We start from the raw sequence: 23403 nt of genomic DNA on the forward strand, positions 1-23403 counted from the left end.
CTAACTAGATAATAATTTTTAAAACTTAGTTAGAGCAAAAAAATGGCGCACAGATTTTGTTCGTGGTGTCTCCTCCATACGTAGTAATATTATCTCAATGAATTTTTATGTTTAGGTACGTAACTATAATAATTGTTGTATTCACGTTTTGGATGAAGCCCATATTAGACCTTTATTGGACCGATTAAGGTAAAACCATAGTAAATTATTATTATTAAAAATGACGTTGCCTTCATGTTTATCATGATGATGTAATTTAGCTTAGATGTAAATCATACCTAACATTATTTATAATTATTCAAAATAGCGGGTAATAACTAATATGTTATAATAATAATCGTTTTTTTAAATTTTCGTACGTAAATTTATTTCGCTAACATCAAAGAATGTACTTTATAGAAAATGGATTGTCAGATAAATGTATCGGAGGAAATTACAAGTAGACCATTTTATGTGAGTATCTAGTTTATATATCTGAGTATCAGTAGTTATTTAATAGCTAGTCTATTACGAAAATATACTAAAATGACATCACATTACCCAAATATTTCATAGTATAGAAAATTTATTTTGTATCATTAATAAGTACGACATAATAATATTATGTACGTTTATACCTTGCTATGTGCTTGAAAAGGGACGACTATAAAATATAATATATAAATAAAATATCACGGGCGTATAATTAATAATAATTTTTATCTAAATATTTTAATGGATTTTGATGATTTTAGGCTCCCAAAGATTGTTTGGTTGAATTAGGCAAGAACGAAAATGTGAATGAAATAAAATGGCGAATACAGAATACACTGTGGCTTACAGCGGTAGCAATTCTATTATGGATTTTTAGTTATATTTTTGCTGTAGCAGCAATGGCAATATTGACTTGTAGCCTGTCTTCTCTATAACAACTAATTAGTTATTGTGATGTGTTTAGTACAAATGTGTAAAGATACTAGCGAATAAATTATAAAGTTTTCTATTTATTTGGATGTTTATTTAAATTTCCTAATCACAAGTATGAAGTTAGCATAAGAAATATCATTAGTATTCCATGGTCAAGTCAAAATTAATTTCAATTTCTACGTTTCCTCGCTGTGTTTTTAAACTGTGGCATTGTTTCTGTTATCTGTCATCATTACATACTATTAACTATATTTTCTATATGGTCTGTGGTGATTTTATCTAATTAAATTGTCAACTATTGACATTTTTGTGGCATTATTTTGCAAGCCAGCCAAGCACAAGCCATTAAATTTATTGGAAAAATAAAATTTAAGCGCTTCATATTATCAATGTTTAAGGTCAATCAAATTATCAAATAGTTGAAAAGTTAGTGTATATCGGCAAAAATGCCGTCAATCGATGTGATGATGCCTCCTGGGCAGGTCAACGATGCACCAGAGGAACCAACAGTTCCTCCGCCGCCTGTTATCGGCATTATATATCCTCCTCCGGAAGTAAGGAGTATCCTTTTTCAATCAACAAGCGTAGAATTCACGATCATGGACATATATTTTAAATATGACACAATATTGCTCCTAACCTTTATTAGATGTTTTTATCAATCTTCAGCATTAAAAAATTTATTAAATTAATAATTAATGGTATATTTCATTTCGAATTTTTGCTATTAATATTCTTCATAAATAGATTAATATTTTTTTCAGCTTACTACTAAACATTTGAGGAAAATTTTGATGGATTCATAAGGATCAATAGGTACTGCCTGGTTGTGAATATTTATTTTTTCATGATTAGTAACATTTAATATATTTCCATTTTAATTTTATTCAACAGCATAATATTATCATCAGAGTCTGTAATATGAAGACTGAAGACTTGAAAATTTTCAATAAAAACATCATATGCAGCAAAGAAACACATTGTTATTATTATTTGCACAATTACTAAGTATACATATATTTATTTTTTAACAAAATGCTAAAATATATTGCTTTTAAAAACCACAAAAGTTCAAAATAAATTTCTTTAGCAAAGTTACATAGATATTGTGGACAAGACTGCAAGCTTCGTGGCTCGTAATGGTCCGGAGTTTGAAGCCCGGATCAGACAGAATGAACTTGGCAACCCTAAGTTCAACTTTCTCAACTCTGGTGATCCTTATCATGCCTACTATCAGCACAAAGTGAAGGAAATCAGAGAAGGAAGAGGTTAGTATTATTTAATTTCTTTATATATAGTTATTGTACGGAGGCCAAGACTCACTTTGGGTCCCTGCGCCACTGTATTAAGTAAGTATAGTTATTGTACAGAATCTTCAAAAAAATATACAGTATTATGCCTGTGATTCTTAGAAGATAAAATTCTATGGATCTTCTATATATATTCCATTGCGGGGAGGCCTATGTCCTGAAGTGGACGTCTTGAAAGGCTGGAATGATGATGATATATATATACCATACTGCTGTAGTACTTAGTGGGCTTTCTGAATAACTATTTTAATTTACACTAGAGGCACATGGAGCCCAGTTAATAAAAGGTATAGTTTACCTATTTATATAATAATAATTATTTTATGCTAAAATTATTCTGGATCTGACTCTGCTTGAACCAAACACTTCTTTTGTTTGAAGTAATCCTATATTTTTATTTGCAATAATGTGGGTTCAGTTTTAACCATAACAGGATTCAATAAATATTATGATGAAACAAGTCACAAGACCAACTGCCCCTTGGTGGGAAAGTATATTATCTTAAATTTATTATATGTATAGGTCAAGACACAGCCCCTGCACTATTGGCTCCGCCAATTCAAAGACCAGGTCTCGCTCCTGCCACTGCTGCACGACAACAAGAGCTGCTCAAGGCCGCCGCTCCAAGCGAGCCCCCACCGCCACGTGACCCGCCACCAGACTTCGAATTTATCGCCGATCCTCCGTCCATATCAGCGCTCGAGCTTGATATTGTAAAACTTACTGCACAGTTTGTAGCAAGGAATGGCAGACAATTCCTTACAGACTTGATGAAGAAAGAAGAGCGCAATCATCAATTCGATTTCTTGCGCCCGCAACATTCACTATTCCAGTATTTTACACGCCTTTTGGAGCAGTATACCAAAGTGCTTCTGCCACCAAAAGAACTGGTTGCCAAGTTGAGCTCTGAGATAAGATCCGGAGTGCTTGAGCAGGCGCGTACGCGAGCTGCGTGGCATTCGCATCAAGCTAAACGTAAGGCTGCCGACGAGGCTCGTATTGAGAAAGAGAGATTGGCCTATGCGTCCATAGATTGGCACGATTTCGTTGTAGTGGAAACTGTCGATTATCCAGCCGGCGAACCGGGAGATTTCCCTCCGCCAACTACTCCTTTGGAAGTGGGAGCGAGAGTACTCGCTCAAGAGCGTGGGGAGGATATCGCGCATCATGATGAAGATGATACAGAGATGCAGCTTGAATCCGAATCGGAATCTGAGTCTGACGAAGACCTCGCTGAAATGGAAGATCGGACACAACAGCAGCAACGTCCTGACGACAACAGAGTACAGGACATGGAAGAAGAAAGCTCATCCTCTGAGGATGAAGGTCCACCTGAACCTCCCAGACAGGGTGGGGACGAAGCGCCGTTGCCTCCGAGACCAGACCGCGTGGTGGTTAAGAAGTACGATCCGAAACGTGCTCGTCCTCAGCCAACACCAGCGAACGAGGAATGGCTGGTGTCTCCGATCACGGGAGAGAAGATCCCGGCTAACAAGGTGGCTGATCACGTGAGGATCGGATTGTTGGACCCGCGCTGGTTGGAGCAGAGAGACAGAGCTGCCGCCGAGCGCACGGATAGAGATGAGGCGCTCGCTCCTGGAGCCGCTATTGAAGAGTCGCTTAAACATGTAAGTTTTTTATTGCTAGTTTAGTTTGATTTATGCAAAGAATTTAATTTAGATAAATAAATAAATAGATGAATTTATTGTTCATGATAAATAGACATCGGATTATATGCACTAACAAAATGCCAAAATATGCATGCAAATATGCACTAAAAAAGGCCGAAATATGCACTAAAAACGACTGATTTGCCTAAAATATGCACAATACAAAATCGAAAAACCTTTATTATTTCTATATATTTTAATCAAAGATTGTACAAAAACAGCGAAATTTTCTTAAAATTAAATATAGTTTGTCACCCGCGAGCCCAGTGTTGCCACCTTAGACCATTACGGGCTAAATCTAGCCCTTTTAAAGTGAAACTTTTATTATATCGTCTCAAACTTTTTGGTCTGTGTAGCGCATGTCGCGTGTATCGCGGCTGCCGAGTAGGTATACCTACTCGGCAGCCGACCGTCACGCGACATGCGCTACACAAAGCAGTGTTCGGAACCGTTCGAACAGTTTCACTTTTACCGTGGTTTCATAAAACCACACAACATTTTTTTGGAATTTAACCCGTGTTTTAAATTTTAAGCCCCAAAAGGGTAATCTAGCCCTATTTTGATGGCTCAAAATTAACTTAAAATGGAGCCCATTTTGTAATTTTTTGCCATTTTACCATGCCAAAATAGGGTTTGTTTACTTGCTGAGCGTTCTGATTGGCTAATAAAGGTTAGTCAACCAATCAAAACTCCCGCTACTTAACGAAATATGCACGATTGGGGAAAAAGGCTAAAATATGCACTAACGCCGTAAATAGAGAGTTTTATGCATTTGCATATGCAAACATGCAAATGCATATAATCCGATGTCTAATGATAAATAACTGAAATAGCAGAATGCAACATTGGAAACAATTGATAAATATTGACCATATACAAGTTCAACAACATGTTTTTTTCTTTTTAATTTGTGGTACATTACACAAAATTGACACATTACATGAACTATTTATTAATATTTTTTTTTAACTCTTATCATATAAATTTTCTGTTCAATAACATTTGAGATAATTCAACATAAAGAATCATTTTTACATACAATGCAATCTTAAGTACCAACTTTTCAATTAAATATACCTACTAATTGAAATCCCATCTACTCTAGCTCGCGGAACGCCGTACGGATATCTTCGGTGTGGGCGACGAAGAAACGGCCATCGGTAAGAAGATAGGCGAGGAAGAGAAAAAGAGGGACGAGCGGGTGACATGGGACGGACACACGTCCAGTGTGGAGGCTGCTACTAGGGCTGCGAGGGCACATATCACCCTTGAGGATCAGATTCAGCAGATACATAAGGTATATTGGTTATTATACTAACTTGATTATTGGTTAACAAATAGATTTTGGGATTTTATGTAAAGTAATATTATTTTTGTTTATTTTGATTTATATTAACTGATAGACTAAAGATAATGCGCCATGTATTGAAATTATTTTTTTTAATGTTATATTCTTTTGTGTACTTTGTATCGTATTTCGAAAATTTTTCATATTTATGGCGGCTCATTAATAACCAGAAGAGCAAGTTTCCGTAGATATGAGCGTGTGCAGCACAGACGCTACTAAAACTAATCACGTACTATGTTAAACCGCATTTTCGTTTATTTTTCCAAAATCTAATTTAATGGAAACATTAATATACATGTAAAATCAAGCTACGCAATATTAACATGATAACTTCACAATCAACAAACACAATCTTAAACATCTTATACAATCCATCAGGTCAAAGGCCTCCTCCCCGACGAAGAGAAAGAGAAGATCGGCCCCAAACCTGTCCCCGCGTCCCGCAGCGGCGGGCGCCCTCCCCCTCCCCCCGCGCAGCGTCCCCCCGCGCCCGCCCCCGCCCCAGTGTTACTCCAACCGATCCCCCCCCTCATGGTGTTGCCCCCAATGCCCCCCCGCGCGCCCCTCATCCCTACTCCTGTGGGTGCGCCGTACGGGTTCGTGCCGAGTGTGCCGGTGGGGGGAGTGGGGGGTGTAGGAGGAGTGGTGGGAGCAGTGCCAGTCGGCGCTGTGCCGCTGCCGGAGGAGGACGAGCCGGCGGCCAAGCGGGCGCGCACGGAGGACGCGCTCGAGCCGGAGAGCAGCTGGCTCGCTAAGCATCCCGGCACGGTGACTGTGCAGGTTGGTGGTTTTATTGTTGTTTGACTTTATAGGAAGTAAATGAGAGCATTTCTGTTTGATGTAAATTATAGTAATTTTTATGAGGTTTGAGGAATTAAAGTGATTTAATTAAATATAATCATGTATATTATGTATTCAAAATAGACACAAAATAATAAAAATTTAAATACAGCTCAAAGTATACGCATGTGGCGTGACGTCACCGCCGCAATGTCAGTTCATATTAAAAATATTATCAAATAGCGTGCATAGGCATTATAAACAAATTTTCCAAATTCGTCTAACAAAACACGTCTCCAACATCACACTCCACCATTCAAAAAGTCTAACACATCTCCAACATCATTTTGTTGCACGCCTACGAGATTCGAACGCAACATTCACATTTCGAAATCCAATTTTGAATTTGGAATCTGTATTTTTTTTTTCAGGTGTCACTACCACAGTTACCCGAGCGCAACGAGTGGCGTCTGGACGGACGCTGCGTGGCGCTGAGCGTGTCCCTCGCGGCGCCCGCTTCAGACCTCAAGCTGAGCCTGCAGCGCGCTACCAACATGCCCACGGCTAAGCAGAAGCTGCATTATGAGGTGATTTGGCATATGCTCATGGATGCGACAGTGTCAAATTTTATTTAACCCATTGAGCCCCGAACGGTCCAATCGGTCCACGACACAATAGATTTTCTATTGTGTCTGTGATTCCGGGGACTGAGTTATTAAAAAAATCTTAAATCTATGTAGTAATGGATATGTTGGTTTTATGGCATTCATATTTCATATGCTTTATAAATGCTATATATGTAGTATCAACTTCATTTTAAAAGACCTATGCAAAAATACCTCATTTATTTACATTTTCGCAATGTTTTTTATAGTCATACCTTTTTGTTTAATCTTTTGGTCGGACACCAACAACCGCGATATTGGTATCACCATATAAAATTTTGTCAAAATCTGCACCAAATCTTTGCACAATTGAAGCGCATATAACAAACAAAAAGAAGAGCGTGTGTGCCGTGCAAATGTGTCAGAAGTGAAACTTCTTTGGCAAGATTCAAAGATACCAAAATCGTCGCCTTACTCCATGACGGTATTGCCATGACGCGATCTTAAAATTTTACTCTCAACGCGCCTATATTGCGTAGCCACTAAAAATAAAAATACTGAATGTACAGAAATGGCCTGCTTATTGTTTTATGTTTAGATAAGTGCATAGATAATAAAGCGCGTCACACACGGTGAAGATACTATAATATTTTATCTTAAGATACTGTTATATTTTATATTACAGTATCTTAAGGTATCCGGTATCAGCGTTCTGACCATCATTTTTCTTTTTGTCATTGCGTACTAAGACCCCTGTAGAACCGCCATCCTGTTACAAATGACCCGAAATTTTGTGGGTCACGCGCTTTATACATTAATTTTCTTTTTGCATATCTTTCCACTGCCACTTCTACTACTAGTACTCTGTATTTATTTCTCACACATTAACATTAAAAATGTTTTCCAGGGCTTATTCTTCAAAGACACGAATTCACTGGCATACTACAACGTGCCGCCCGGCGCCGTCATACAGCTGCAGGTCAAGGAGAGAGGCGGAAGAAAGAAATAACATTAAATTTACCACTTGTAAAAGTGGTAGTAATTGACGCTATTGGTGTTATATTGTGACGATTATAAACAATAAATGATAGATAATTAATGGTGTTTTATTTGTACTGATAGTACGTTCGATATATATTATGCAATAAGAAAGGACATTAAAAGAACCAGTTACATATATGTAAGTGTTTAGTGGTTTAAGTTTCCACCTTAGAATCTATGCTACCTCAGTTTATATTTAATAATATAAAATTAATATAAATTGAGGTAGCGACACACAAAAACACGTTCCGTTTGAAGTCAGCTAATTTAGCCGAGTTGCGTTTAGTCGATCACGTTGCTAACACTTATTTTCTAATGAATTAAAGGTCTATTCTTGTCTAACGCTAGTTTGTTTGCATATATACCGCTTCTACTTCAGTTTAAAATATGTATTATAATGTTTCCACTTTGAAAATGCTCAATAAAGTGCTAAAAACTAAACAACTCTCCCTTCCCTTGTAACTATCTTAAATCACAATAATTACATACTTCAAATTATTCGTAGATTTATTTCAAAATTCAAAACCCATAACGTGCCCATACAGAATCCACAGAACCCAATCTAAATTCAAACACAAGTTCATAGCAGAACCCTAACGTAGAACCGATTTTTAAAACATGTCTAAAACAGTTGAACATTAATACCATATAGAACATCGAGCATTCGACGTTTCAAAATTTTAGCATGCTCAAACACTAGAAACTAGAGCATTCATTTGTAAATTGTAACAACATCGAGTAATCGCCGTTTTTAACATCCTAATTTAAAAACCAACGAGCGAATTACCGAGCAAATGCATGAAAGCAGACGACATGTCGCTGTCTTCTTTAAAAATTCTATTGTAAAAAGGTTCAAATCAAAAAATAACAAGTGAAGAAATGTTAGTTTGATCCTACAAAACAAATGCGCGATGAAAAAATTTCAAAAACTGTTCTTCCATCGCGCGAATTGGCGTCGAGATCGAGTACATAAGCATGGACGAAATTATCTATTAGGATACCGTTCGAATTTTACTACTCGCTTTGCTCGGGCCGATTGTGTCATGAAATTTTTATGGTGTTCACATTGGAGCGAATAATCGCACGCTTCGTTCAGACTGAAGTAAATCCATCCATTTTATAATATGTATTATAATTCTAGCTGCGCTGCGTCCCGCGGTTTCACCCGCGTAATTGAGTTTTTCCTATTTATCCTATGGGAATATGAGAATACAAAATAACCAAAATTACTCCTTATAACCTCAGCTATGTCTCAGTGAAAGTCCCGTCCCGGTCCAGCCGTTCCAGAGATCAGCCGGAACAGACAGACAAACAAAAATTGTAAAAATGACTATTTTGGTATATGTACCGTGTTTAGATCCATACGCATTTTATAAGAAGCGGTTATTTTGATATTAAAAAACAGACAAGCCAATTTTTATTGGTATACTTAGATTTAGATTTTCTAGTTCTAAACATGTTCTAAACTAAAACCGACTCACTAGTTTGAATAATACTTTTTTCCAAAGAAATAATATACTATTAGAAGTTTTAAAACAGATAATAAAATTCTATACTAGTACTATTAGTAAAAGGAGAAAAAAGAAATAAAACACGAAATTGTATGAACTTTTTATTAACATATAAAACAACAAGCATGGAATATGAATACGGAATGCATTACATTATAATGTGCACAAATGTTTAAACTATGATATGTGCTATATCACACGGAATTTACTATTAAAAATATCTAAAATTGAACATCTTTAGGAATTTCTTTCGTATTTTCTACAAACTAAGGCACCTTATTGCTTGATAAAATGTGATTTTTATTAAAAATTTTTTAACAAAATGTGTAAAAAGTCAATAAATATTATAATACATAATAATGATAATATCTTATACAAAAGGATCACTTTCGTTGCAATGAGAATATATTAGTAACAATAGTATATAAAATTAACAAAAAATAAATATAGGAATGATTCAATAATCCTTAAATTAATAAAACAGCAATAATGAGAGAGCGAGTGCTTGCAAAATTATTTAAAATAACAAAAAAGCTGGTTTAATACTAAAATATTTTAGCATTTGAAGTCATTTTCATAGTATTTTCTCTTTCTATCGCTTATAAATACTTTTACTAGAACGAGAAGGAATATTAATTATTATTATGCATGTAATGTCACTTTTCTTTACAAACAAGCTGACTGAAATATATCTGTCTCGCTCTCGTGAGTCAAGATTATAAATGATAGAAAGAGAGACTATGAAAAATTGCATATTTGGCTTGGCCATAACAAAATTAAAAGCTGGAATGTTTCTATGTCTATACAAAATAAAAACAAACGATCAAACTATTGAAATTAATTATCTATGTATTTTTATCATAGACCAAAGATCTAAGTCACATTTGCCTCTTGATAAAAAAATGTATATTTTATCTATACGTATGCATAAAACATTAATGGTCTGTTTTTCCTAGTGTTTGATTTTACGCGAGTATTATACATTAAGAAATTAATTAAAATTATCGAGTCTCCCCGTGACCACGTTCACTGCAAAGTGTGCGAAACGTCGGGATATAATGAATAAATCGCGTTTAAAATCCGTTAATTATTAAATGAATAAATCGCGTTTAAAATCCGTTAAAATCTTTAATTTCTATTAATGGTCCGTTTCAAAAACCACTCTCTTGCTTCGTAAAACATTTAAACACTACTATAATTTTCACTGAAACAGCATTAAAGTTTTACTGTCAAAGATCGTCACGATATCGTATCCATTAACAAAATATCGTCACGACCACAAATATCGGAATGCTACTGTAGTTTCGGAATGGTTTCTATATATTCCCTATATCTCTTCAACATTGGAGTGTAGATCGCTTCTGAATCCGCGTAAGGTGTAGCCACTGGGGATATGGTTGGTTCAGATCCTGGGAAATAAGTTTTAAAATTATATATGCGTATGCGCATGGGTTAAATATTTTGTACATGTTGTTGATAGTAAGTATACTTCATATTTTTAGGCTCATTAATTATGAGAATTTTCGAGATAAATATTCATAAAGAGCTTATTTCAGTAGTAAATATCAAACTTACATTGGTTTAATACGTATATCATACTTTTATAAGATTTTGAATTGTCATCGCTATATTATGTAAGTAACTAAAATACTTGGTGTATTTTCAAAATAATCGATTCAGAAATCACAAAAATCATATAAATCGATATGTATTATGTAACTATATAATTAGTAACTCACCAGTAAGTTTAACTCCAGTAACATTGCCCCACACCTCAGCGGCTCGAATAGCAGCACCTAATAAGGCCGCGTTCGCGTGTTGTTCCTGCAAATAAAAAAATAAATAAAAATGGCTCTCATAATCACTATATAATAAAAAACAATGGCGCCATCTGTGTACCTTTTAAATTACGCAACGCGTTTTGATGATGCTTTTTACAATAGATAGTTGTTCTTGAAGGTTTAGTAGATAATTTGTTAAGTTTTCTATATAGTGGACGAAGCTACGCGCGGGATGCTAGTAACGGTATGTGAAACAGGGTATTCTATAAAGAATATTTTAAAGAAACTTTGACTAACATCTAGATGTTAGATAAGTACCACATAATTTTTAAACGTTTTTAATTGCAATATGGCGACTAGATAATAAATGAACATGTACCTGTACATATACAGGTGTGTTGAACACATCGGCAAATATCTGCAAAAGTTCCTTGTTCACCGACGCGCCGCCTGTAGCCACTACGCGAGAAGATTTATCTAAAATACAGTAGAATAAAATTATTAGATATGAATGTATTTTTTGATTAATTTGGTAAACATTAATTTCACTGGTACAGTCCCCGGCACGTAACTTGGCAAGAGTCGTTAGATGCGCAGAAGTCGTTCTTTAGGTCTCTTTGGTGGTCAAGCGGGACGCGGGGTATAACGTAGCGCCGATCACGACTCGCTATTGGTGCGTCAGTCGACCCTTGCCTCCCGCACCGCCTCTACGTTCCGTTCGCTCCCGATTACACTTGCATGCACGAAAGTTGTACCCTTTGTTTTTGTTGACTTTTTGTTACGAGTTCAGTTTTGATTTTGTTTTGGCTTTGTTAGTGTTATAGTTGTTGTTTTAACTTTAGTTTTTGTAACGTGTATTACAATACCAGGACCAAATACTGTTTTACGCAGACATGCCAGAAAAATGGTATACGATGTGTACATGGAGAAAGAAGCTCAAACTGAAAAAGTTAACTATTTTTTTTACTGAATAAAAAAATGCATAATATTATGTTTTATTTATAACACCCATTAAATTTCACGAATTCCTCCGCTTTGTTTAACTACAAGATTAAAAATAAATGATGGCAATAGCCAATAACCATAATAACAATCAATAAAAGTGACCAGTTTTTTGTTCCACTAAGTGTAGGATGCGCGAACTTGCCCCCACTACGCCAAAACCTTGCCAACTTACGTGCCGGGGACTGTATCGGTAGATTTTTCCAATTCTGTAAAGAACACTTGACCATATCATCTACATATAGATTTAAAAGAAAAGGTCCTAGTATGGAACCTTGTAGTACACCTCTGGATTGTGGATGTTAAGACGAGTAATATGTATTTATAAGAAAAACCATCGCTTTTAACACAATCATTATTTGCAAATGGTTAGATATCATTCCGACCTAACTGTGTTATAAGTGTAGAAATTTCCAAAGCATTCATTCTATATTGATTGAATGAAACGCTCTGATAAAATAAACATTAAATTAAAATTATTATAATAAAATTTACTGTAAGGTAACGTAATCAACTTTGTAGATTACGTGCATGTACATAATAACTACATATCATGTCATGGCAATACCGTTACGTCATAGAGTAACGATTTATCTTTGAATCTTGCCAAATTTTAGGTATATTTGAATCTTGCCAAAGTTTTACTTCTAACACGAGTTCTCGGCACACACGCGCTACCAGGGTGAACCTTCAGTTCACCCACGCGTCCGCGTTAAAATGTAGAAGGCTAACGATCGATACGATCGGCATAATAAGTTTTCCATTTTCTTACAATACTGCCAATCCAAAACCAAATATATCCAAAGTATCTCACCAAGCGCGAACCCCATGTCCTCCGCGTGTGCACGCCTCGCGAGCGCTTGCCCCTCGAGCAAAGCCCTAGCTTCGAACTGGGGCGAAGCTCCCCGCCCTGCGCTGCCCCCCCACGTCCACTGACCGGACACTGCTCGGGGCACTATTTCTGCTGTGTCGTAGTATATACCTGTAGAAGGAATTATAAATAAGTTAATTATTAAGCTATTGCATAGCTTCTATCGCGGGCCTTGAGCGCGGGGACCGAATCGAAAAATTCCGTAACGAAAAAACCTCACGCTCCCCACGGGGACGGGCGCGGAGGTGTGGCTTGAAGGCATAGCATGTAGCTATAGCTTGAAGGCATAGCTTTACCGCGGCAGTCCCCGAGTGTCACACGTCTTTTTTATATTTCTTTATTTAACCATTTTTTTAGTAAATATAATTAAAAGTTAAAATCAAATTATATGTCATAATGTTTGGAATTTAATAATATAGATAAAAAAATACACTGTATAAAGGTGGATAAATTTTTAAGAAGTATTTGTTAGTTTTTGGGAATTCTGAGATAAGTACATCATTTGTTATGAACGCTTGAGTAATATCTTATCACAAGCTGTGTCACAGGTCAAATAATACACAACAAAAATATTATGAATTAAAAGTATTGTATAAATACCGTATAATGTACTATTGTTTAAATAGATTTTTATAAACAAATAATGAAAGTTGATACACTTTATGTGTGGTCGAAGTGACCATAATTTATTATTCATTGATTTCAATAAACAATTTTATAAATATAAGCTAAAAAAATAGTTATCCACTTTGTTTTATTACATTTTATAAAGCACACATTTGTGGAGAGTAAACATTATAGAAAATAGATGACTCCAAAACTTGTCGTAAGAAAAATTAACAATAATATTTACTTGCGAAAAAAAATTCTGTCTAAAAATCCATATTAATAAATTAAAATAAACTTACCCATATACCCCATATTGCCTCTAACCGTGGCCCTCAATAATTCATTAAACGCCTCCCAGCTAGGGCCTACAAGTCGATCCCTATGGTTTTGTCTAGTTAGGGACCCGTTCGCAAAGCACAAAAGGGCCATGTATGGGGCCTCTGTGGGGCCCACGAGGATGTGACCTGCTGGTGGGGCCTTGGCTTCTTGGAGCCCTAGGAGGAGGGTATCACTGGTTCCCAGGCTGAGTCCCACCCAGCCGGAGCGGAGGCGGAGCCCTAGAATTATGATAAATATTAAAAAGACGTGTGTCACTCGGGGACTGCCGCGGTAAAGCTATTGCATGCTATGCCTTCAAGCCACATCCGCGCCCGTCGGAGTGGGGAGCGTGAGGTTTTTTCGTTACGGAATTTCTGGATTCGGTCCCCGCGCTCAAGGCCCGCGATAGAAGCTATGCAATAGCTTAATAAAAGCATATGCAACATTTACTCTTTCTTTTTAACATTTCAACTCAATTATTGACATAAATATGTAGATAATATTCCAAAACCGTTGTGGTTCCAATAAAAGAATGGTTTATTTTTTTTTAATTACGTACATTCATATCAAGTTATGATACTAAACAAGTTTTAAAAAAAGTAAAAAAACTATTACTTATTTATTTGTAATAATTTCGACTTTTACTATAGCATTGTTCAATAAATGAATTTAAATATTAACAATTACTAACTTTAACCAATAAGCGGCGAAATTCCTTTTTAATATATTTTTATATAAAATTCTGTTGATCACAAAGCATACGAAAAGAATATAAAAAAAAAAATGGTGCCTCATAATCATATATGTAATAAAAAAAAGTGGCTTTAATTAATAATATGGATTAAAAAATTACAATCCAGTATTTGAATTACTCACACATCACTGATAACGCAAAGATAAGTCTCAAGTAGATAACATAGCCTCTTATGACTTATCTTCACTTGTATGAGCAGTAAGTGATCAACTTAAGATTGCAAAGTGATTACACTCGGCATTGCTTTGTGATAATGTTTATCTGACATTATAGATATAAATTAGCTTTGTTTGCGGATCATTTAGCTTATTATTTAATTCTATTTTATTTAATGTTGCTAATAATATAGCTAGCTGTGCTCCGCAGTTTTACCCGCATTGCTTAGCTCCTATTGGTCTTAGCGTGATGATATATATAGCTTATAGCCTTTTTCGATAAATTGACTATCTAACAGTGAAATATTTTTTCAAATTGGACCAGTAGTTCCTGAGCTTAGCGCATTCAAGCAAACAAACTAACGCATAAGCTTTATTATATTATTATAAATTTAACTAATTTTACTATGCTATTATTTTTACCTGAATAAAGACAAGTTGTATAATTGTCTTAATAATAAAACTTGATTATTTTAATTCAATTAGCTTCTTAGAATTTCACAAAGAACTTGGTGCATCCTTCTGTTTTAAATCAGATTACAATTAAGAGAAGCCACAGAAATACACAATTAAAAAATAAAATAGCTTGTAATGTGTCAGTTTTATTTCTTTCTTCCGTTATTATTTAAAAAAAAAGACGGTTTGCACTGGGGGAGTGCCGGCAGAAGTGAAAACTTGATTATTAACGTTGAGCATGTTTGATATTTTGGAATGGTATCCGTCTTACGCTTTTTCCATCACGTCACGTGTCCTGACGCGAGTTTAAGATTTTATACCCATTACAGAAAAAGTGCTCAACGCCGCTAAAGAAGTTTTCACTTCAAAAATTTCTTTATACAAAAAAAATTCACCTTTTCTTACGTCTGAAAAAAAATTGCCAAAGTCAAACTATTGAATATGTTCAATACAAAAAATCTAGTACAGCTAAATAACATACCTGCTAACGCTGAGCAGTTATCGCCAGTAAATGCAACAACCTTACAGTCGGGTTTGAACCCGTACCTCTTCACAAAGTATGTGGAAATGTTCCCAACAACTGTGGCGCTGGGTACAGGAGACCCGAGCTTGGTGATGAGCTTTTCGTCACCACATGCCTGAAATATTTACATTGGATATTAGATTTTCTCAGACTTTGTTCTAAATTCTTCAATTTTAATTTTATTTCATTATGAATTTTTTTGACTTTCTTTAAATATTTTCCTTTATAAATGGTGGTAAATGTAAAAAAATATGTAATGACGATTCAAAAGTGCTTCTAGAAGAAGTATTATTGAATAATTAAATGTTTGAGTTTGAGTTTATAAAGTGCGCTTTGGTTAGATTTCACATTATATAAATATTTAAAAAGTAATTGACTTAAAGAAACATACAAATGACTTAATACCTTTAAAGCCTTTTCACACCACTCCATAGTGTGAATATCCAAGAGATTCATTCCGGACCCATCCGATAAGTCAATGGGTGCAATCTTCCCCAGGAACAATGAACACGCGAAGGAAGACACTAGTGATATTCTCTCAGTAGCCGCGTAGGTGCGAGGTCTTGTTCTGTGCATTTTGCGTATTTGCGCACCCGTGAAACGCTCATACGCTCGGGAGCCTGTTATTTTGGCTAATTCCTGGAAAATTTTGTTATTTAATGATTTGGTTGATTAATAATTATTAATAATTATTTAAGTTACAATAAAGATTTTTGTATATTTTTTTTGTATACATTATATTAATAGTACTGAACGACTGGGTGTAGCAAACCCGAAGTGGGTCTTCACGTTCAAGAGTGAGAACTTGCTTTCTCTTTCTAAATTCCTTGATAATTATCATATGTACCTATTTTAATGTGCGATTTTTTTTAAGAATTAGCGCATATTTTATGTGCATATATCTAATTATGATTAATTGAACTGCATGTTAAAATGATATAAAGCATTGCATATACTAACAGAACAAACTGCAACAAGAAATTGAAAATAATGAAAGAATTTAGAAATTGTTCATTATTGTGGCATCTTAAGTCGTAATTTCGTAAATGAAATAATGTTAAAGCAATTACTATGATTTATTATTGAATGTTAACTCACCTGAAAAAGAACCTTACATAAAATGAAATCAAAGTTTGTTTCAAGCAACAAAATTTAATGAAATCCAAACAGCACTAGTAATGCAAAATTTTTGAATTACTTATAAAATGCTTTTGCATATCAATAATGGTTTATTTTATTTTTCTTTGTCATAAACGTAATTTTAATACAAATGTGAGTTGAAAATATATTTTTTTAGTAGCTTAATTCACTTATATTTCAATTATGACACCAATGCCTGTTTTTTAAGTGTGTCTTAGGGTGCTTTTCCACCAATAATGATTAACTAGCTTTCCACCCGCGGCTTCGCCCGCGTTTTCAAAGAAAAACCCGCATAGTTCCCGTTCCCGTGGGATTTCCGGGATAAAACCTATCCTATGTGTTATTCTGATGTATAAGCTATATTGTGGTAAAGTTTCATTCAAATCCATTCAGTAGTTTTTACGTGAAAGAGTAACAAACATCCATACATCCATACTTACAAACTTTCGCCTTTATAATAGTAGTAGGATGTGCGAGGATGTGTATCGAGGAATGTTGTTTGTAAATAACCAATCATATTGCTTCATTAAGTTTGAAGCGTTACTATTGGTTACCTCAGGTCCACCAACAGCCTCTTCTAATGCTCTACAATCCACTGTAGTGCTGGAGTCCATCCACACTGGAGAATCTGCCATGAACGTGGTCGCTAGTTGTGTGTGCAGGAAGTCATCTGGTGATAGTGACTGTAACCGCTCTTCTGAACCTTTTGCCCACCATACTGAGCCGTGTTGCTAGAAATGGAAATCAAATATATTTATTTGCTCGTATTTAAGGGTCATTTAAGGGTTGACACCCTTAAATGACCATATACAACATTTCTCCTCACATATACTGCCATTTTAAATGGCGTGCAAAATTTTTTTTTCAAATTATAACATTCAATTAATACAGTCAAATAAAAGTACATTAATAAACAATCACAAAAATTACACACAAAATAATGAATGATATGAATAGATTATTATATTACTCAGAAAAGTGAGTAAATAAATGAAATCTAAGGCTAGTAAGTATACATTTGAGAGTAGTTCCGGTTAATAAATGAACAATTATTCTAAAATTTTATAGGTAGGTTACAAAAGTTAAAGACTTTTTAACGGATTTTAAACGTGATTTATTAATTATATTATTTTCCCGACGTTTCGAATTTTTAATTTGTTAAGAAATAAATAATGTTTATGTCAAACATTATGTTACGTTAATTGTTAAATACCATTTTTAACAGACTTGAAAAAAAAGCGGAGGTTCTCAATTCAAACAGTATTTTTTAAATTGAATAATAGACCGGGAGATACTGACACAAAATTTCGAGTCATTTGTAATAGGATGGCGGTTCTACAGGGGTTTTAGTACGCAATGACAAAAAGAAAATCGATGGTGTGAACTCTGGTACCGGCGGCTTAGTCGCGTGGGCGTTAGTCGAACTCGTCGGAAAAATAGCGAAGTCAAACGATTTGTAACACAAAAATTTTAGAATTTACCGATAGCCCATAAAAAAGAAGTAGGCGGTAGTGTCATGCCATACTTTTCCTGTGTGACTTACAGCCCGCCATACCGACGCGAATGTGTTGATTAAAAAAAAACAATTTAACCATTTGTACCAGGCTAACTTTTGCACAGGTAACCATCGTCGTGCAGCCATTTACGAAAATCGCCATGCCATACTTTTCGGACGATTCCAAATGGTCACCATACCGCCGAAAATCTGCAAATTTTTTTTTTCGCTGAACCATTTGTAACACCCTAAATTTTTTTTTCAACAACTCCTGAATGATTATAAATAGAAGTGTGATAATGCCATACCTGTGGGAGTTGGCGAATGTGTATAAGATTTTTTATTATTGTATGATTTTATTCGTATTTTGAACGATTTGTAACAGTATGGCATAAATCTTTCCTATAAGTTTGAGGTTCAACAAATATAAATACAAAATTTCAAAGATCTAGGTGGTAGAAATCTTCACTTCTATAAATTAATAATAAATTTATTTATGAAGTATGGCAGCACTTTTTCCCCCTACTAGAAGTATGGCAAATATAATAATGGTCACATTTTATCAAATACTCTCCAAAAATCCAAATGCAATACTGGTACAAAAAGTTTGGCGAAAAAAAAAATTTTGCAGATTTTCGGCGTTATGGCGACCATTTGGAATCGTCCGAAAAGTATGGTATGGTGATTTTCGTAAATGGCTACACGACGATGGTTACCTGTGCAAAAGTTAGCCTGGTACAAATGGTTGAATTGTTTTTTTTTAAATCAACACATTTGCGTCGGTATGACGGGCTGTAAGTCACACCGGAAAAGTATGGCATGACACTACCGCCTACTTTTTTTTATGGGCTATCGGTAAATTCTAAAATTTTTGTGTTACAAATCGTTTGACATTCGCTATTTTTACGACGAGTTCGACTAACGCCCACGCGACTAAGCCACCGGTACCAGTGTTCACACCATCGTTTTTCTTTTTGTCATTGCGTACTAAGACCCCTGTAGAACCGCCATCCTGTTACAAATGACTCGAAATTTTGTGTCAGTATCTCCCGGTCTATAAACACATATTTTTAAGCACAATTGCTGATATTGTTATGAGAATCATTTAATTTTGTTCAAACATATTGCTATTTTAAAAAATTACTACAGGAAATAGGAAGAAACATTAGCAGTTAATCAAACTGTAGTGACTGAGTCAAGGTTATGTTTTAGCAAAATATCTCAACAAAATTTAAATTTAACAGCAATAAAATGTTAATCGATTTATGTGTTTATAATTAATAAATATCACTTCATTTAAAAAGACTGATAAAAATATGTACACACTTTCAAATAAGAATATCTGCAACATTTTGTTCTATAAAAAGGGGTAATTTGTGTCTGCACTGGGCATTGAACTGAAGCCCTTCTCTCTACTTTCAGGCTAATTATGTACCTTTTTTTTATATACCTAGTGGGGAAATCTTCCAAAGATAACCACGGCCCACGGGGAAGGAGCCGTGGGTTATGTTGGATTCTTACCGACTTAAACCCCACTGTGTTCCGTCGAGCCGCTTTAATGATGGGGCCGCGGGTATTGGTTGGAATTCTTCCGCGACCTAACTATACTATACCCTAACCATGTGTCATCTCTCGGTCCTTTATGCTAACTACCCAAACCGTGTTGATAAAATCTACCAGTAATTAATAAAACTAATTTCAAACCTGTGCTGCTCCCGACAAAGCTTCAACGGTAGAGAAATCCACTCCCTCCACTATCAATCTGTCCATCACCATGTCTAACGCCTTCACCCATAGCAGCGGGGGCGCTGTCACCTCACCACGCTCCCCTCGCACCACACCCCCTGATGTCCTGGGGGTAGTATATTTCATTATGGAACATGTGTATTTATTATATTATTGATTATTGTTGTAGGGTGTTAAAAACAATCATATTATTTGATCTTAAAATTGATTTGAATGTCATGTGTTAGAAATTGAACAAAGTATATGTATATGCACAAATTTTAATGGAGTTTTGAATCACTTTCTGTAATATATTACCATGTATGTAATTGTAATTGCAAGTTAAACACTATCATAAAGGTGGATAATACAAAATACAAATGATGTGATATAGTTTAGTGGGTTTACAAGACAAGGTCATAGATGAGTATGTAAATATTTATTATAGTGAATTATTATCCAAAAGGGGTAAAAATGAACTGACTTTCTGCCTCTAAACCCAACAAAAGAAAATATTTTTTGTTTAATTTAACTTGATAATTTAACTTGATAATTTAACTTGAGTACTAACTCCGAAAACTTAGTTACCTGAATTCAGGGAGATCAACATCGAATTCCACATCTGCTTCTTGTCGCACTTCATAATCCTCACCAATTATCACAGCCTTTAGCTACAAGCACAATATTTAAATAATATTTACACAGTCACTTAAAAAAACACTCAATTTCAAGTTGTCGTAAACTTTTGCGTCAATGCGCTCACGACTTTAAACTTAACACAAATTTTATATTAGCAATTTGATAAACAGTAAGAAATGTACATAAAAACACAAAAACATTTAGAATTTAAAAGGTAAATGTATCACACTTGAATATCAATTTCCGCCTGCAAACTGTACCTTTCTAATTAGATCACCATTGAGTGACGAATTAATTAATTAAATAAATAAAACACTTACAAGGTATCAAAAATTGCGCTATTATTTACAAAGCACCATGTTAATTACGTTTGAAATATTATGTTTTCCACATTACACATACCCTCTGAGTACTAAAATCAAATCCCAAAAAAGTTTTAGATTGGCTTTCTTCGATCATTGTTTGATTTTGACAGCGCGGCTATTGCGCTGGTGCGTTCAGAAATACCGGCACAACGATCGCGGTTTCGTGACGGAATACCATTCATTTATACAATAGTAGGCGTGATTACACGATATCTTTCTTAAGCTTTATAACAATTGTAATAAGTATTTAATCGTATAAATTTTGTGTAGTTTGATAAAGTGGTACCAAGGTCATATTTATCTTTTTTTTAAAACCGCGATAACCTATGACGTAAATCATTATTATTGTTCATATAAATTAAATAGGTATTTGATAGAGAGATTTTGAGAAATGTAATTTATTTATAAGTACAAAATTTTCTGTTCTAATTTTAAAAACTAATTTTAAAAAGCCTCGATTACTTTATACATATAGTCTACTCAAATTACCATTTAGCAATACGAAACTAATCATCAATTTGAATATTAAAAGTTGAATTTAAATTAAGATAGGTCATTATGACTTGCAAGGTATCGTTGCTAGTTGCTACTAGAACAATAATTATTAATATCTCTCAACGTTAACAAATAATATTAATAATATGTGAGTAGTACAGTAGTAGTGTGAATATGTATGTAAGTATTTTAAATGTAGATTCTAATTAATACACTAAAATTTACTATAGATCAAATGTGGGCGTGGATGATCTTGACCTTTGCAATAGTAATAATTTAAAATTAGTCATTTTATTATTGTAATATTGTCATTTTTCGATCTGACGATTATGCATAATTTGTTGTTCGGATACACATATTATCTATTATACATGAAACATGTTATAAAATGTGTCGGTAAGAATTTAACGCATGTAAAATATACCTATATAAAATCATATTTTGTTTCCCTTAGAAATCATGATTGGCAAATTTTGCAGCTTGTTAAACCTACTAAGATAATAAAAATATACATTTTGCAAAGGCGCTATACATTATTAAAAAAAAAACAAAAGACAGACGAAAAAAAAAGAACGTTTTTTTCTGTTCTATATTATGTTTAAAATAAGAACAGAATACCTACTTTTTGTTCTTGTAGGATTTTTTTAAATTAGTTTACATTTTAATATTGATTTAATGTGAGAAATGAGAATCAAATGTGTGTCTCCTGATTGCATATTCAATTATTTTAAATGGGAAAGTGTTTTTTTGCGAAATTAATGGTACCTACGCTCTATACTTACACAGTTACACTTATTTATATATAACTATACTCGGATTCATTGTAAGTATTATATGTCGTAATATTATTTTATTGTCTATTATTTAATTACAAATTGTATTATTTTTAATAATTATAATTATAATAATTAGTAGTTAGTATTCACTTAAGTGTCGCGGCCCGATCGGGCCGATAAATACATATGTACTTATTTTAGCTATTGTTCTTTATATTTTCAATTTTGTATCATTTTGAAAACTTCTTTTTTTGGTTGCCGCGGCCACGGTACTGAGAAAAAGGATACAAGAAAATAAACATTATAATCTTTTATTGAACAAGGCATATACATAATAGCACAGACTAATAATAATATACTGATAATAGGTTACATATTATAAAATCGACCTTATACTCCTAATATAGCTTAATTCGCTTTGTTTTAAGAGCTACACATTCCTTCCTTCCCAACACATAAGTTCAATTGCGTAACAAAAATATTAAATATCACAATATAGGTACCTAATTCTTTATTAATCATAGAATACCTGTATAAAACTAAAACCTAATAAGATTATGAAATACTAGCTGCGCTCCGCGGTTTCACCCGCGTGACTCCACTCCTGTTGGTCTTAGCGTGATGATATTGTAGGGGCTTGTTATGTGCGGGTGTAATAAAAGATGAATAACTACGCAAAGGTTATATTTCGTTAACTACATATATATATTCGTATGTAATTAATATTCGACCTAATGCGACCAACCCGCGTCCCGACAAGCCCTTCACTGTTCATGCATAGCGCACGAACTGTTTATATACGAGTTACCGTGTGAACCTATGGTGTGAACTTTCTTAGTAGGTACTACACTTGAAATATTTCGGTAACTCGTAAATTGGCTTGTCGTCGCTACATCATTCCCCCCTTAAAATAAAAAGGGTATACAAGTAAAAAAATCTTACAATAAAATTAAACAATAAACAAAGGGGTATATAATTATAAAGTGTCGCTATATAAGGTTACAAAATGTTTACAATATAAAGTATAAAAAATGTTCACAATATAAATCAATCATAACGTATACAAGTGGTTAAAAGTTAACACCTAATTTCGTTAAACTATTTATGTTTTTACAAAAACTCGGTTGG

The 23403-nt window shown here is 34.4% G+C and overlaps 2 protein-coding genes and 1 long non-coding RNA gene across 4 annotated transcripts; 1 reads left to right on the forward strand and 2 right to left on the reverse strand.

The window, feature by feature from the left end:
- Positions 1–1202: 1202 nt before the first annotated feature.
- On the forward strand, positions 1203–7718 carry Sf3a1 (splicing factor 3a subunit 1). Its single transcript, XM_089695431.1, has 7 exons — positions 1203–1467; positions 2010–2174; positions 2739–3844; positions 4992–5183; positions 5613–6014; positions 6446–6601; positions 7527–7718. The coding sequence occupies exons 1-7, from the start codon at positions 1353–1355 to the stop codon at positions 7626–7628; spliced, it is 2238 nt and encodes a 745-aa protein (XP_089551557.1). The 5' UTR covers positions 1203–1352; the 3' UTR covers positions 7629–7718.
- Positions 3917–4693, reverse strand: LOC149488272 (uncharacterized). The gene is made up of 2 exons (XR_016315600.1): positions 4383–4693; positions 3917–4190 (listed from the first exon to the last, which is right to left on the reverse strand). It is a non-coding gene; the product is annotated as an uncharacterized LOC149488272 (long non-coding RNA).
- Positions 7719–10261: 2543 nt separating the features above from the next.
- Positions 10262–21193, reverse strand: LOC149488273 (xylulose kinase). 2 transcript variants are annotated; one of them, XM_089695436.1, is made up of 11 exons: positions 21042–21193; positions 20589–20671; positions 19980–20127; positions 17335–17511; positions 16046–16279; positions 15599–15755; positions 13734–13991; positions 12769–12936; positions 11332–11429; positions 10911–10995; positions 10262–10580 (listed from the first exon to the last, which is right to left on the reverse strand). In XM_089695436.1, the coding sequence occupies exons 1-11, from the start codon at positions 21096–21098 to the stop codon at positions 10465–10467; spliced, it is 1581 nt and encodes a 526-aa protein (XP_089551562.1). In that variant the 5' UTR covers positions 21099–21193; the 3' UTR covers positions 10262–10464. The 2 variants fall into 2 exon arrangements, with proteins under 2 accessions (XP_089551562.1, XP_089551563.1); XM_089695437.1 differs by having other exon boundaries at positions 20960–21100.
- Between the last annotated feature and the right edge of the window lie 2210 nt (positions 21194–23403).

The sequence above is a fragment of the Colias philodice genome, chromosome 5, assembly GCF_061535455.1.
Source record: "Colias philodice isolate Cphi_HAF_F1 chromosome 5, ilColPhil1 Martin Lab GWU primary, whole genome shotgun sequence".
Classification (NCBI taxonomy): Eukaryota; Metazoa; Arthropoda; class Insecta; order Lepidoptera; family Pieridae; genus Colias; species Colias philodice.